Source organism: Dipodomys merriami, unplaced genomic scaffold, assembly GCF_024711535.1.
Source record: "Dipodomys merriami isolate MVZ:Mamm:240054 unplaced genomic scaffold, mDipMer1.0.p SCAF_4, whole genome shotgun sequence".
Taxonomy (NCBI): domain Eukaryota; kingdom Metazoa; phylum Chordata; class Mammalia; order Rodentia; family Heteromyidae; genus Dipodomys; species Dipodomys merriami.
In genome coordinates this window covers 14,180,254-14,194,857 of record NW_027205603.1, presented here as the reverse complement: position 1 = coordinate 14,194,857, position 14,604 = coordinate 14,180,254, and the positions used below count along the sequence as shown (strand labels likewise).

Here is a 14,604-nt window from a genome sequence, read left to right as displayed (position 1 = left end):
GGTAGATCTTCTTTTTCCATTTGGCTAAAGCCCCATGGTGAGTGTGAGTCTACACCCCGCCCTGCTCACAGGCGGTCTGCCATGGGTCTGCTGTGCTGGCATCTTCACGTGTAATACCTTCTCTCAAGGGTCACTGTGTGTGATGTCAGCATTGTGGGGAGGGAAGGTCCATTTCAGGACCATGGAGTAGCGTCTGACGCTTGGGCCCAGGCTACATGGCTACTTCTTGTATCTGTGCCTCTCAGGCTTCATAGAAACAAACCCAGAGAAGTTGGTATTGTTCTCTTATCACAGGTATGGGTTGTGCAATTAAGTTTACTTCTTAGACAAAAGCTGGCAGTTTAGGACCGTTAGAGGTAAGTAAGAAGATGACCAGATGGCTAATTTTTTTTTCCATCTATCTATCTATCCACCTCTTCTTACTCTTCTGCATAAATAAGACCCCTGGGAGTTGCTTCAGGTGAGGAGAAGGGTGTGCTCTTGCACATATAACCAGCGCCTGGTTCTGTCACATGCATAGACAGATGTCTTTCGTGCCTCTGTCGAGGGTGCCCTTTGCAGAGCTGAGCCTTGATCGGACCTCATTCGTGCTTATTATCCTCAGCCCTCACAGAGACAACTATAATTAGACCCTGGACATTAAATGAAATTTGGCAAGTTTGATGGCAATAATAATAACACAGTAAATTAATTCAACTGATCCTTAAGCTTAGATTGGGCTGTTTGGAGGAAGACCCAACGTTGTATCATGAAGAGAACAGGCTGTAGTTAACTGCATCCTAATACCAGCTTCTTGGTGAGAGTGGTAGTCTTGGGTTTAGGACAGATCAGTAACATGCAGATGTGTGGTCAGATGTTTGCTTGCTCTATGCTCTAGCTTTTCTTGGTATTCTTTTGTTCTATATTATTGTTTCATTTCTCACTTGTTGCACATATGACCCTAGATAACAAGTATTTATCTATAGGCAGGGTCTCACTTGATGGCCCAGGCTGGCTCCGAACTCTAACCTCTGGCCTCAGCCTCCCAAGTTCTGGGATTATAGGTGTGTGCACCACACCTAGCTAGTTTATATTACATTTTAATTATATTGTATATATATATATATATTTAATATATATTAAACTCATACGAGTTTACAGACTGACCAATTATAAAGATGGTTATATAAAGATGTTGATTAACTTATGTACCAGGCTCCATATTTAATCAGTTGATTTCTTTTTTGTTTTTTCTTATGTGCTAGTACTGGGGCTTGAACTCAGGGCCTGGGTGTTGTCCCTTAGCTTTTTCACTCAAGGCTGGTGCTCTACCACTTGAGCCACACTCCACATCTGTCCTTTTTATTGGTTAATTGGGAAATTAGAGCCTTAGAGATATTGTTGCCCAGGCTGGTTTTGAACCTCAGTCCTCAGTCTTCAACTTTTTGAGTATCTGGAAGGATAAATGTGCACCTGGTTCTTTTTTAAAAATCTTTTTTTCCATTTCCTTTTCCCATTCTTTCATCTTTCTTTAGATAGGGTTTTTGAATCCACATCAATAATAGTTGTAAATGACTGTTGGATTTCAGACGTTTCTGAAGACTATTCCTTTTTAAGATTAAGGTTCTGACAAGGAATTGATGTAAATAAAGATGAAAATGGACACTTATCCATTTTACGATATGGTATATTTCTGAGGGAAAAAAAGTGAGGGGTATTGAGTTGATAGTTAATTGTCCAAAAGGATTTTAGGCAAAGGAATGTACTGATTTTTCTAGTTTACTAAAGGTTGCTCGTCCAAACAATAAAAACGTCACTAATTGAAAGACAGTATGGACGGAATTCTAATTCATCTTTTGAAAACTATTTAGTTTGTTTCAAAAACTAAGTGGATGGCCTTGGCCAGTGGAGAGCCAGACACGATCATGCATGTAGTACGAACATTGTGAGGTTGTGCTAAATTACAAGCATCATTCCCACTCCCATTCCCTCACCACTCCCTGGAACCAAGGGAAAACAGGCTGACCACATTGTCTTCCATTGATCTCTTTGGGTGGGAAGGGATTAAGTTTAACTTCTGGGTAGAGGTTAAATTTAAAAGGCTTTAACCATAACACTGTTTCTTACTGATTGAATACCCGTCTTATACTGTCTTCAAACTGTTGGGTTCTTGGGAACTTGCCTGTGTTTTTATTTTATATCATTTGTACAGAAAAGATTCCAACCCATTTTTACATGGTTTGTTTTCTCCCTCAGGGTTACCAAGGCATGGTGGATGGAGGCTCTAATATTCAGGAAGCCGACTGGGAGAGCGTCTCAAGCATTCTACAAGTGGTAAGTACCATGTTTGTTATTTCTCTTAAGTTCAAGTAACTGCTTTTGTTGAAACTTTTTACTGAATCTTCTGCTGCAGTAACATGTAAAGCACCCGAGTACCCCAGAGTGGCTTTAGGAAGTCAAAACTATTCTCATGGAAAGAAAACATCCTGCCTTTGTTCCTTGATTACATAATAAATTTGAAAGCCCCTGACTGGTGCAACCCAGGAAGTATCTGCGCAATACAGAGTCGTGTGTCCCAGCTAGTGTTCATTGTGGTACGTGTATTGGAAGACTTTTGCTGTTGGTTTTTAGGCCACATTGAAGTTATTGAAGCCATTCGGTTTGTTGATGCTGGATTTTCAGTGGCAAATCTCTGTGCCCATTTGGGCATTTGTGTATCGCTTGGTGGTTGAGCATCACAAAGCCTGGGAAAGATTCTGTCTGACAGCCGCCAAGGGCTGTGGATTTCATGGGGACACTGTGTCCTTGTTCTGGACTGAAGCAGACAGGGCTAATTTCCCTGTTGGATACAATGAAGAAGTAATTGCCATTGTAAGCTAAGACGTGCTTACATTGAATTTGAGAGTAATCTGCCCAAGGACTTTTGCACTTCATACATTCATGGAATACTTAGTGAAGGCTCCTTTATTAGTTATGGAATGAAGAGATTATGTGGAAAGAAAAGACTTCATGAAAAGCTCTTTATTTGTAGTTTGAATGCTTAAAATGTATAGAGTAATTAACTAGTTAATTAAGTTACAATTATGTATAGAGTAACTAGTTCATTTATAATTAATCTGTGATTCACTTTGAGTGTTTTTTAGTAGGAGCTAAATTGGCATGTATGCTAGCAGGGTTTGCATTTTATTTTATTTAACTTTTTTTTTTTCACTGTGAGTACTGGGGTTTGAACCCAGGGTCTGGACACTGTCTCTTGTATTTTTGTTCATGGCTGGTGTTCCACCACTTGAGCCACAGCTGCATTTCCAGATTTTTGGTGGTTAATTGGAGATAATATTCTCATGATCTTTCCTGCTTAGGCTAGCTTCAAACTGCAATTTTTTAAAATAAATTTATTTATTTATTTCCAGCCCTGGGCTTGAACTCAGGCCCTGGGCACTGTTCCAGAGCTTCTTTTGCCCAAGGCTAGCACTCTACCACATGAGCCACAGCACCACTTCTGACATTTTCTGTTTATATGGTACTGAGGAATCGAACCCAGGGCTTCATGCACACTAGGCAAGTATTCTACCACTAAGCCACATTCATAGCCCCAAACTGCAATTTTTATATCTCAGTTTCCTGAGTAGCTAGGATGACAGGTGTGAGCTACCTGTGCCTAGCCTTAGGGTGTGCATTTTTTAAAATATATTTTTATTGTGAAAATACTGTACAGAGGGGTTGCAATTACATGGGTAAGAAATGAGCACATTTCTTGTCAAGCATTGTAGCCTCCTGCTTTGTTTCCCCTTCCCATCCCTTCGTATCTCCCCCCACCCCCCCCACCAAAGTTGTAAAGTTCATTTTTCGACATAACGACTTGTACATCTCATTGTTGCAATGGGTCCTCCTGTATCCCTGTTTTAACAATTTGTTTTTTCCCTTCCCCTCCACATATACCAACATCATATATAGTGAAAGTAGGGGTTATACCATGGGGGAGGGACATACAAGGCAACAAGACATAATCTTATAAATATGTTAGAAACAATCGCATGAAAGATCTCTCTCTTTTTTTTCCTGTCAGTCGTGGGGCTTGAGCTCTAGGCCTGGGAGCTGTCCCTGAACAATTCAGCTCATAGGGTGTGCATTTTAATACAACTCAAAGCTTGAGTTAGCACTGGGAGACTTCATCCCTTTGCTATGTTTGGAAAGAAGGAAGGAAATTTTGAAAACCAAGGATTAGGTAGAGCCATTTTTGCAAGAAGTTAGAACAGTATTAAGTTCCAGTATTGAGTATTTGAGTCCAGTGTGGGACTCAAAGTGGGAAAAAAAATGACAAACTTTGACAGTGGACAATGGAACTAAGGAAGGCATAAACAAGCCAGGTCCTGTAGGTATGTGTTAACCTGAGCCTCTTCTCATCCATCTAGCCTTCTGTCCAGCTGAAAGGAGATGAATAATCATCCTTGTATATTTCTTTCCAGGGAGGGACGATTATCGGCAGCGCCCGTTGTCAAGTCTTCCGCACCCGCGAAGGTCGTCTGAAAGCTGCCTGTAACTTGGTTCGGCTGGGCATCACCAACCTGTGCGTGATCGGAGGGGACGGAAGCCTCACGGGGGCCAACCTCTTCCGGAAGGAGTGGAGTGGACTTCTGGAGGAGCTGGCTGAGAATGGTAGGCTTCTGCTTCTGTGCCTGCTGGTCCCGGGACTTTGTTTCCACATTTGCCTTCTCATGCTTTGGAAATCTTACGTTCTCCTTTTTAAGCTTTATTTATAATCCACTCTCAACAAGTGTGTGTGTGTGTGTGTGTGTGTGTGTGTGTGTGTGTGTGTGTGTGTGTGTGTGTGTGTGTGTGTGTGTGTGTGTGTGTGTGTAATATGTATATATTACTTCTGAGCCATGCCAGCAGTCTTGTTTTCTAATTTTCCAATAGGATCTTGGTCTCACTTCCTGCCTAGGTGAACTCCCCTGGGTATGATCTATCTATGGTAGGCTGGCCGTTGTAGCTAGGATAACTAGTGTGTACCACCATCTCCAGATGTTCATTAAGATGTCTTCTTGTCCAGGTTAGTCTTGAACTTCAGTTCTCTCCATCTCAACCTTTCAAGTAGCTAGGATAACAGGTGTGAGCCACCAGTGCCTAGTTGATTTTTGCCTTTCACAGTAGTAGTAGCAGTTGTTGTTTGTTATCTCGGAATTTCAATTTGCATCTATAAAGTCATCTCAGTAATGATAATAAAAAGCCTTACGACATGTCAAGTAACATTCCACAGTATACACAGGGTCTCATAGAGTGTTTGTTCCAGCCCTGTGCAATGGGGGCATTGTCCATCCCTGTTTTATAGGTGAGGAGTGTGTGGGGGCAGGCAGCCACAGAGCTGTGAGTCCACCTTGGTCTACACTGGCCCTCAGCATTCAGTGCCCACATTTGTAACCATCCCCACCCTATTACTCCAGGTAGGCTGAGGTTTTTTACATCTCAGTTGCTGGGTTAGAGAGTAACTCAGTGGTAAGATACTTTGTCTAGCGCGCACACAGTCATGGTTTGATTCCCAGCAGGACATATACAAATGTATCCACATGGTTGAAAGATTGTAATTTAGGCACTAATGATCTGCTATTATGTAATCTTTTATGCTGCTACAGAAAGGATTTCTGAGAAGTCTATTATGTACTTTAGTTTTGATCTCTTTAAAGCTATTATTTTGATTTCTGGAATAAGAAATCTCTATGAAGATGACCAACATTACTAAGGTGCTTAATTATGAAATTGTGATGTATCCTTATCCAGAACCATGAATTCTTCAAAGCCATTGCTAGGCAAAATTGAGGCTTTTTTGTTTGTTTTGTTGCTCATGGGGCTTGAACTTGCCTGGGCACTGTCCTTAAACCTTGTGCTCAAGGTTAGTACTCTACCACTTTGAACCACAGCTCCAATTCCAGTTTTCTGGTGGTTAATTGGAGATAAGAGTCTCACAGACTTTCCTGCTTAAGCTGGTTTTGAACCTTACATCTCTGATCTCAGCCTCCTGATTAGGTAAGATTACAGGTGTGAGCCACCAATGCCTCTAGGTTTTTTTTTTCCTTAATGTATTGAATGCAACATATAGATGATTTTCTTTTCTTTTTTTCCCTTTCTTTTTAAAAATAACTTGCTGTTCTTGGGACTGGGAAGGTGGCTCAGTGGTAGAGTGCTTGCTTTGAATGCATGTCCCTGGGTTTGATTTCCTCAGTACCACATAAGCAGAAAAAGCCAGAAGTGGTGGCTGTGGCTCAAGTGGTTGAGTGCTACCCTTGAGCTGAAGAGCTAAGGGATAACACCCAGGCCCAGAGCTCAGGCCCCACAACCGGCAACACACAAAACAAACAAAACTTGCTGTTCTTGCTAAGTGCCAAGTGACAACTCATATTTTGAATAATTTACTTCTGCCTTTGTCTGTCTTTCTTTTTAAGTGTACACACTCAGTTGCAAATAGTTCCAGTGAAATAATGAAGAGAAAGAGTTTGGAGTAATGGCTCTCTTTACTGTAACATGCCTTACTTGGTCTCCCACCAAATGGGACGTAAGGGAGTTCTCATCTCTCATGGGTGATGGAGTGTGTGCTTGCTTCTCACGCAGGGGAAATAGATAACGAGGCCGTGCAGAAGTACGCTCACCTCAATGTGGTCGGTATGGTGGGCTCCATCGACAACGATTTCTGTGGCACAGACATGACCATTGGCACTGACTCTGCTTTGCACAGGATCATCGAAGTCGTCGATGCCATCATGACCACAGCCCAGAGGTAAAAGGACTTAGTGAAACCAGGAGGGCAGCTCTGCTGAAGGGTGGCTAACTGGAGTATTAGAAGCTGGTACTGGTGTTGTATGGAAACTCACTTGTGAGAGACAGAGAAGCCACCATGTCAGAGGCCAACTTGCCAGTATTGGCGAGCCAGAGGGCTGCTTGTGGGCAGTTAGCACAAAGCTTATACAGGCCAAGACCGTGTAAGGTGTGTGGAATTAAACCTAACAAAAGTCTTGTACAGAAGCAAAGCAAACTAGATGAGAACTCTTAAACCTAATAGAAGAGTAAAGTCAAAACAAACCATTTAGGGAAACAATCAGGGGAAATCAAGGGGAACTTACCTAGAGCAACATAGACCCAATCTCTTTACTTGACTGGGATTTCACCTTCTTGCTTTGACAAGTCTCTGCCTGAGCTGGCTTCGAACTGTGATCCTCAGATCTCAAGCTCCTGACTAACTAGGATTGCAGGTTTGGGTTACCAGTTAGTTTCCCTTTTTTAAAATAAGTAGCTTGAGACTCAGAACATTGAATAAGAACTCTGAGAGTAGGGCCTCATGATTACCTTGGTTTAGTTGTGCCGTGCACAGCCATCTTAGTCTGTGGCTGTGAGCTTAGTGGTTACTGGAAACCGCATCCCCGGTGTTGACAGGATGGCTCAGAACAGTGGAGTTTTTCCATTGATGGAAAGACCCTGGTCCTTGGATATTAATGGAGCTAATTGTGACACTCATGCTCATGTGCTTCTGTGGAGTGTACCCAGCCCATGGTGTTCTAGATGGAAGTACAGTCATGAACTCAGAAAGAGCATGACAAAGCAACTAGGAGTCTAAGGAAGCCTTGGGGTGTATGTGATAGAAGTTGTAAAATCTGTACCTAACACAGTCCGTACAAACACAGTCACCTCGGATTCCCCTCAGCTCCCCATCCCTGAAACACCTTTGTGGTAATATTTGCCTTTTGTAGGAAACTAGTCATTTTTTGGCAACTCCTTGCCTGTAATTATGAGGCAGACTTTCTGTCTCACTGGGCTCTGAGGGCACTTTTTCTGTCTGCCTTTCCTGCGTTCTCAGTGACAATGACTGAATGTACCCTTTTTTTATTTTCTCCAGCCATCAGAGGACCTTTGTCCTGGAGGTGATGGGGAGACACTGTGGGTATGTACCTACACATGTGATCGGGTGGGAAAGACTCTCCGCACCCTCTCCTTCAGTATTCTGCTCCCTGCGTTGCAGATACCTGTGGCTCTGTGGACAGAGAGGCCATAGCATTTGTTGTCTGCAGTGTCATTCTGCTTGCATTTGTCCCTAAGCGTGGGTGTTGCAGTAGCCTTGCAGGGAAAGTGCTTTGTGTTGCATTGACATGGCACTCTTTCCGTGCAGGTACTTGGCCTTGGTGAGTGCCTTGGCCTGCGGGGCGGACTGGGTGTTCCTCCCAGAGTCGCCGCCTGAAGAAGGCTGGGAAGAGAGCATGTGTGTCAAGCTCTCAGAGGTAACTGGGATTCCAGGGATTGGGCCGAATAGCTGTAGTTACAGTTCACAGGGTCTCTGGAGCTGCCAGTTTGTCCAACTTAGTAAGCAAGTGAGGACTTGCTGATGTGAAATGAGGTCCAGCCTCTTGCAGACTTTTTTTTTCTTTTGCCCTGTCTGTTGACGTGTCTTGTCGGTTCCTGAAATTCCAAAGAATAATGCCATAGAGAAACTGCCAGAGCTGCATTGCTCATAACCTCTGCAGTGTTTTATGGATGGAGGCAAACCCATACGTCTGCTTCTGACAGCAATGACCAGATCATGGATCACTCTGTGCTTTAAGAAAATGCTTGAGATGAACAAATTCTCTGAAGCATGGCCCATTTTATAGGCCTCCAAACCCATGTAACCCCATGGATGAGGGAGCCACGCCTGGGACACAGGGAACATTCCAGATCCCAACAAGAGCGTTCCTGTGTTGTATCTGTCCATTGGGCCCAATGCCCTCTAATCATAATGGCGGAGATGTCTTAGATTCACAGAGAAGTGTGGATGGATGTTCCTGGGGCAGTGGACAGGCATGTAGCAGAAAGGCTTTATGTGTGCTCACAGAGAGGATCCAGCCTGAATTGCCCTCTGTGGCAGGGATCTCCTCTGTAGTAGCAGTGCCCCCCAGACCTCCCACTGTTTGGCCGGAGCCCTGTCAGAGTCCCTCTCTCCTCCTTTGGAAGCTGCTAACAAGCTCTCCCTTCCATATTAAGCAAAACTTTCTGTTTGGAAAGAAGCCAGTACAACACATTGGGACAGACTTATATGGTTTTGTGATTGCCGTCATCAGAAACAGATTAAGAATGTGAGAGATTCGATTTTCTCTTCTCTTAGAACCGTGCTCGGAAAAAAAGGCTGAACATTATCATTGTGGCTGAAGGAGCAATTGACAGACAAAATAAACCTATCAGCTCAGAGACAATCAAGGACGTAAGTGTGTGTGTGTGTGTGTGTGTGTGTGTGTGTGATCTCACTTTTTCCCCCCTCTGTTGCCAACTAGAAATAGGAGGCAAATATTGATTTGGAACATTGCATTGTATTAAATATTTTACTTGGGCAAAGTGCAGGTGGCCCTTGCCTGTAATCCTGGCTACTGTATAGAAAGTTGAGGTTTGAAGATAGCGGTTCAAACCCATCCCAGGCAGAAAATTCCATGAGAATCTTATCTCTAGTTAACAAGCAAAAAGCCAGAAGTGACTGGGCGCTGGTGGCTCACACCTGTAATCCTAGCTACTCAGGAGGCTGAGATCAGGGATTACAGTTCAAAGCCAGTTCAGGCCAGAAAGTCTGTGAGACCCTTATTTTCAGTTAACTGCCAGACAAATAGCTGGGAGTGGAGCTGTGGCTACAGTGGTAGAGCAAATAAAAAATAAAATAGCAAAACAAAAAAGCCCAGGGACAATGCCCAGGTTTTGAGTTCAAGCCATAAGATTGGCACATACACACACAAAATCTAGAAATGGAGATGTGCCTCAAGTGGTAGAGTGTTAGCCTTGAGTGAGAAAAAGCAGAAGAGCGTAAGGCCCTGACCGAGTTCAAGCCAAAATGGCAGGCTCATTTCTTAAGCACATTCTCACTAAGAAAGTTACTGTTTCCTCGTGCTGTGAGGACGGGCAGGGCCTAGCTGGATGGGCTCACCTCTCCTGGTGCTCACCGGGATTCACAGAATTCCAGTGTTTTCAGGCAGACATTGTTGGTAGTCACGATTCTCGATGGATCTGTGGGTCAGGGCCACAGGCATTACCTGCGTTTACAAGTTGATTTCTTTTTCATGATTATCTTCACTTACGGAGCAAATTTCATTTCTTACTGATCTCAGAACTAGCCACACCCATCAACATTAAAATAGTCCAATGACTGGAACTCAAGAAAAACATTTTGACAATGTTTACCAGCAGCAAACAAGAAAACCAGGGCAAAACTTTTCCTTCTCACTTTTTTGAAGTTGAGATTAAGTCATGGAACATTGAACAGTAAGTGGCCATGAATCAGTTTCACTGTTCCCACTGTTGGTATCAAGGAATAAACTGAGTCACAGGGAGATTTGCTGAGTCCTCCAAGTCACCAGCTGCCGTTCCCACCCAGTGGAGGCTGAGTCTGCCAGGTCACACTCTCGGAGTGATAAAAATTTAAGTCTTTATATCTCCATAGAACATAGGTAATGCTACTTTAAACTGGAGAATTGTGTTTGTGTGTGTGTGTGCGTGCGTGTGTGACTACATGAGTGTATGCCAGTACTGGGGCTTGAACTCGGGCAGGGCCCAATCATACAGCTTTTTTACTCAGGACTGGCACTGTACCACTCACTTGAGCCACAGCTCCACTTCCAGATTTTTGTTGGTGATTTAGAGTTAAGAGGCTCCAAGAATTTTCTTCCCAGGCTGGCTTCAACCAGAAATTCTCAGGTTTGAGTCTCTTGTGTAGCTAGTATTAAAAGCCTGAGCCACAGGTGCCAGATTTGATACCTTTTTATAAGGAAGCAAGTCATTATTATCCTTTGCTTGTTGGGAGACAAAGACTTTATTTAAACTATAGAAGTACAGTCTTAAAATTTCTTAGCCATATGCCTTGATCTCAACACTTAGATTGAAGTAGGAGGATCACAAGTTCATGACCACCTGGGGCTGCTTCAAGAATGTGTTCTAAGCCAGCCTGGGTTATATACAGATATTCTCTCTCAAGAACACATGGAACAACAAATGAATAAATAAAACACATTTTAATGGGCAGTTCCACGGAACCATGCTTTAGGAACGGAAGCTTAGATGTGACAATTTGTGTGGCTTGTGTCTGAAGGCAGAATAGTGGAACCCTTGCTCTGGGCAGAGTTCCCGGTAGGAGCTGAGAGTTGTGCCCACGCTGTGCGTCTCCACATGGTCCTGTTTTTCCTGATGGAGATCTCTCTTGCAGCTTGTAGTGAAGCAGCTGGGATACGACACCCGCGTGACCATTCTTGGACATGTGCAGAGAGGAGGGACTCCTTCCGCATTCGACAGGATTTTGGTAATGGAGGATGGGGCGCTGGGCGCTTTCACCAGATCTCAGGAGAAAGGGCTATTTCTGGACATTCAAATGAGCCACTTCTTCATGAAGCTCAGCACACTCAACCCCAGAGGTGCGATCTGTGCATGTCCTCAGTTGGGAAGATCCTTGAAGGCTTCCAAACACAGCCAGCCTCGGTCACAGAGAGGCTGGGAGACCCCCGTCTCCAATCATGAGGAGGACGGGGGAGTCGGGATCTAACAAGGTCGGGTTCCGAGCCTAAGTCTCCGGCAACTGACCCCAGGGGTCAGCTGGAAGTTTGACTCTGAATCCTTCGTTCTTAGGGCTGTCCCCATGTCCCTAGCTACCCCTGTTCCTGCCCCTCCCGCTAGTTCTCCCAGACTTGCTGTCTCATCCTCACAGAGAGGCAGGCTGTGTTAGAGGGGTGAGTAACAACTTGATCGATTGTACCCATCTGTGTCTGAAGAAAGACTGGGGGAAGCTGCCCAGTGTGAGGATCTGGTGACAGTACCCATTCCAGATGTGTTCTGGAGCACAGGAAGTAGGTGGGAAGTGGGGTCTATGGTGCTCTGGGTAGCCAGGGGCTCCGTGGTTGGCCCAGCACGGAGGCCCCTCGTGGATGGTTTCCAATGTCATCCCCAGGCCAGCCGCATGGGGGTGGAAGCAGTTATCGCCCTGCTGGAGGCCACGCCCGACACCCCGGCCTGTGTTGTGTCACTGAGCGGGAACCAAGCCGTGCGCCTGCCCCTGGTGGAGTGTGTGCAGATGGTGAGCTCGGGCCTGGTGTGGGCACTGGGCGGGCGGGGACAGATGGCGTGTGTCTGCCGCGCAGTCCATGCATGCTGGGTGTACTGGACTTTCTGAAGCCAGGATGAGCTGGCCTTTGCTTGCCGACAGAACTTTCTTGCCTGCTGTCACTGCCAACCATGTAAAGCCGATCTCATCGGTGTCCTTGCTTTCCTGGCTACCATCATGCGTAGTGACCTCTCCTATAGACAAGTCTGGTCCGTCAGGACCATCAACAGTCAAAGAGGATTTACCTAGGCCTCAGATACTGCACAACAATGGTGCAGGGATTGGTAATGTTGCCTTCATTCCATGGGGAGAAGGAGCGATGGCCTGGTTTCATTAGAAACTGTTAGTATCTTATAATTTTTCCAAAATGCATTTGTATCTGTGACTTGACCTGCTCTCTCTAATGGCCCTGCTGTGCATGCCATTTGTAAGGGATAGGGAGAAGTGGAGAAGTAATTTAAGTCAACGGATTCATTGAGAGTAGCCTGTAAAAATCCCAATTGCACCAGACGTACTGAGTGAAGAATGTCTGCCCTGTGTGCTGTTTGTATTGTAGGTGTGTTTGTGTGTGTGTGTGTGTGTGTGTGTGTGTGTGTGTGTGTGTGTGTGTGTGTGTGTGTGTGTGTGTGTCCTCAGGGACAGGAAGACAGGAAGCAAAGGAACTGTGTGAGAGGTGGCAGGGGCTCACAGTGCTGAACTGAGCGCAGTTCACTTATTTCAAGTCTGTTTCCCATGCCTGCTTTCTCTCTCCACCCAGAGATGATTTAGGGTAGCTTGTTCTGCATGCAGCCCCTTCGAGGTTTCATTGAGAAAAGTCCACAGTGAGCTAATCATTGGTCACCTACAGTTCATCAGATGTTTTCCTAAAGGTCTCATGTCTTGAACCTGGAAATTGGGGTATTTTCTTTAGCTTAGATTGGAGAGACAAGTTACTTGCCTGAGATCCTGAAGTTAGTTGGGGCTAACAAGGGCACATCGGCCCCGAGCCCTTTGGTTCTGGGGTGGCTCCCTTCTTCTTCCTTCACCTTCTGGGAGCCCCCAGAGAGGCAGTGGTCTGTGTTTGGTTAATTTTACCAGAGTTAGATTGAGAGCTTTTCACAAACCCTTCCCTGACAGACCCATTTCCCCTAGCTTTGCCTTTGTGGAGAAATCCTTATAATTTCATGGCCATGATTGGCAAGGACTCCTTCCTTTTCCTTGCAAGCAAGGACTGGGTGGAGCCTGGGACTCCAGCCTCACAGCTGGACTGTGGTAGGCTGGCTGCCAACCAGTGTTCCGAGCAGAGGGCAGCCAGGGGTCTTTGCTATGCTGTGGGGGCTGCACACCAGCCAAGGGCCAAACTGTAAGGGAGGTCCGGCCACAGCCAGTCTGATGGGGTTCCCCACCCACGGTCCACCCGTGGACATAACAAGTCCTGATTCTTTCTTTGCTCTCCTGGTTTTATTTTAAAGACCCAGGATGTGCAGAAGGCGATGGATGAGAGAAGATTCAAAGACGCGGTGCAGCTCCGGGGGAGGTGAGCATTTTGGAATCAAAGAACGAACGTCTCTTCCTTGGGCCTGTGATGGCTGTGATTTTTCTTTTCTCTCTCAAGAGCCAAAACAGAAAAACTCAAGCAATAGGTCAAGTAGTATTTGTGCAGTGAGGCTGAAGGCCTAGGAGTTAGACAAGGAGAAATAGAGCTTTCTCCTTTGATTTTTGCTGGATGAGTGAGGGCTGTTCAGAGCTTACTAAAATTAAGGTACAAGGTGACACACAGCCAACATTTAAAAAAGAGACTTAAGAAGAGCAAGAAAATACCATATTTCTTAAGCCTGATAACAGATTAGAAAGACACCAGTGAGGGCTCTTGGGATGTCTGTAATGGAAGGGTCTCTTCCACAGTAGCCAAAGACTCCTTGAGCATCTGCAGAATACATGCAGAAACTGTTAGATCTGTCTCCTGCCCGATCTGTCTCCTGCCCCAGATGCAATGAGTTTTCTCCTGTGGCCCACTAGTTTAACATTGGTACAACCTCCACCCAACCCCTTTTCTTTAGGAGCTTTGAGGGCAACCTGAAAACTTACAAGCGACTGGCCATCAAGTTGCCAGATGACCAGATCACCAAGGTAAGTAGCCGGCATCCGTGCCTCTGCCCACAGGGACCCAGGTTCTAGGTCAGGCGTGGCCCCCAACCTCTCCAACTGACCCTTTTCCATCTTGACCTCCATGCCACTGTCAAATGAGGTCATGGTGCAGGCCACTGACAGGGCGTGCAGCAGGCAACGGTGGTGCATGCCTGGTAACCCAAAGCCTCCCTACTTCCTGTTTTCAGAGCAATTGCAACGTGGCTATCATCAACGTCGGGGCGCCTGCAGCTGGGATGAATGCAGCCGTGCGCTCCGCGGTACGCGTGGGGATCTCAGATGGCCACAAGATGTTCGCCATCTACGATGGCTTTGATGGCTTTGCCAAAGGCCAGGTAAGGCTCCCAGGAGAGCGGGAACATCACCACACATGCTCAGGCCAGCCGCCCCATCCCTCTCAGTACTTAAGATTC

The 14,604-nt window shown here is 45.5% G+C and overlaps 1 protein-coding gene across 1 annotated transcript in view; it reads left to right on the top strand.

Moving 5' to 3' along the window:
* Window positions 1–14,604, top strand: part of Pfkp (phosphofructokinase, platelet) — a 62,212-nt gene that overhangs the window by 23,347 nt on the left and 24,261 nt on the right. The window contains exons 3-13 of the mRNA XM_069990576.1: window positions 2,236–2,313; window positions 4,446–4,635; window positions 6,583–6,748; window positions 7,862–7,906; window positions 8,132–8,240; window positions 9,101–9,196; window positions 11,177–11,269; window positions 11,912–12,037; window positions 13,516–13,580; window positions 14,104–14,173; window positions 14,380–14,526. Of these exons, the coding sequence (XP_069846677.1) occupies window positions 2,236–2,313; window positions 4,446–4,635; window positions 6,583–6,748; window positions 7,862–7,906; window positions 8,132–8,240; window positions 9,101–9,196; window positions 11,177–11,269; window positions 11,912–12,037; window positions 13,516–13,580; window positions 14,104–14,173; window positions 14,380–14,526 (1,185 nt within the window). The remainder of the gene's footprint in view (window positions 1–2,235; window positions 2,314–4,445; window positions 4,636–6,582; window positions 6,749–7,861; window positions 7,907–8,131; window positions 8,241–9,100; window positions 9,197–11,176; window positions 11,270–11,911; window positions 12,038–13,515; window positions 13,581–14,103; window positions 14,174–14,379; window positions 14,527–14,604) is intronic.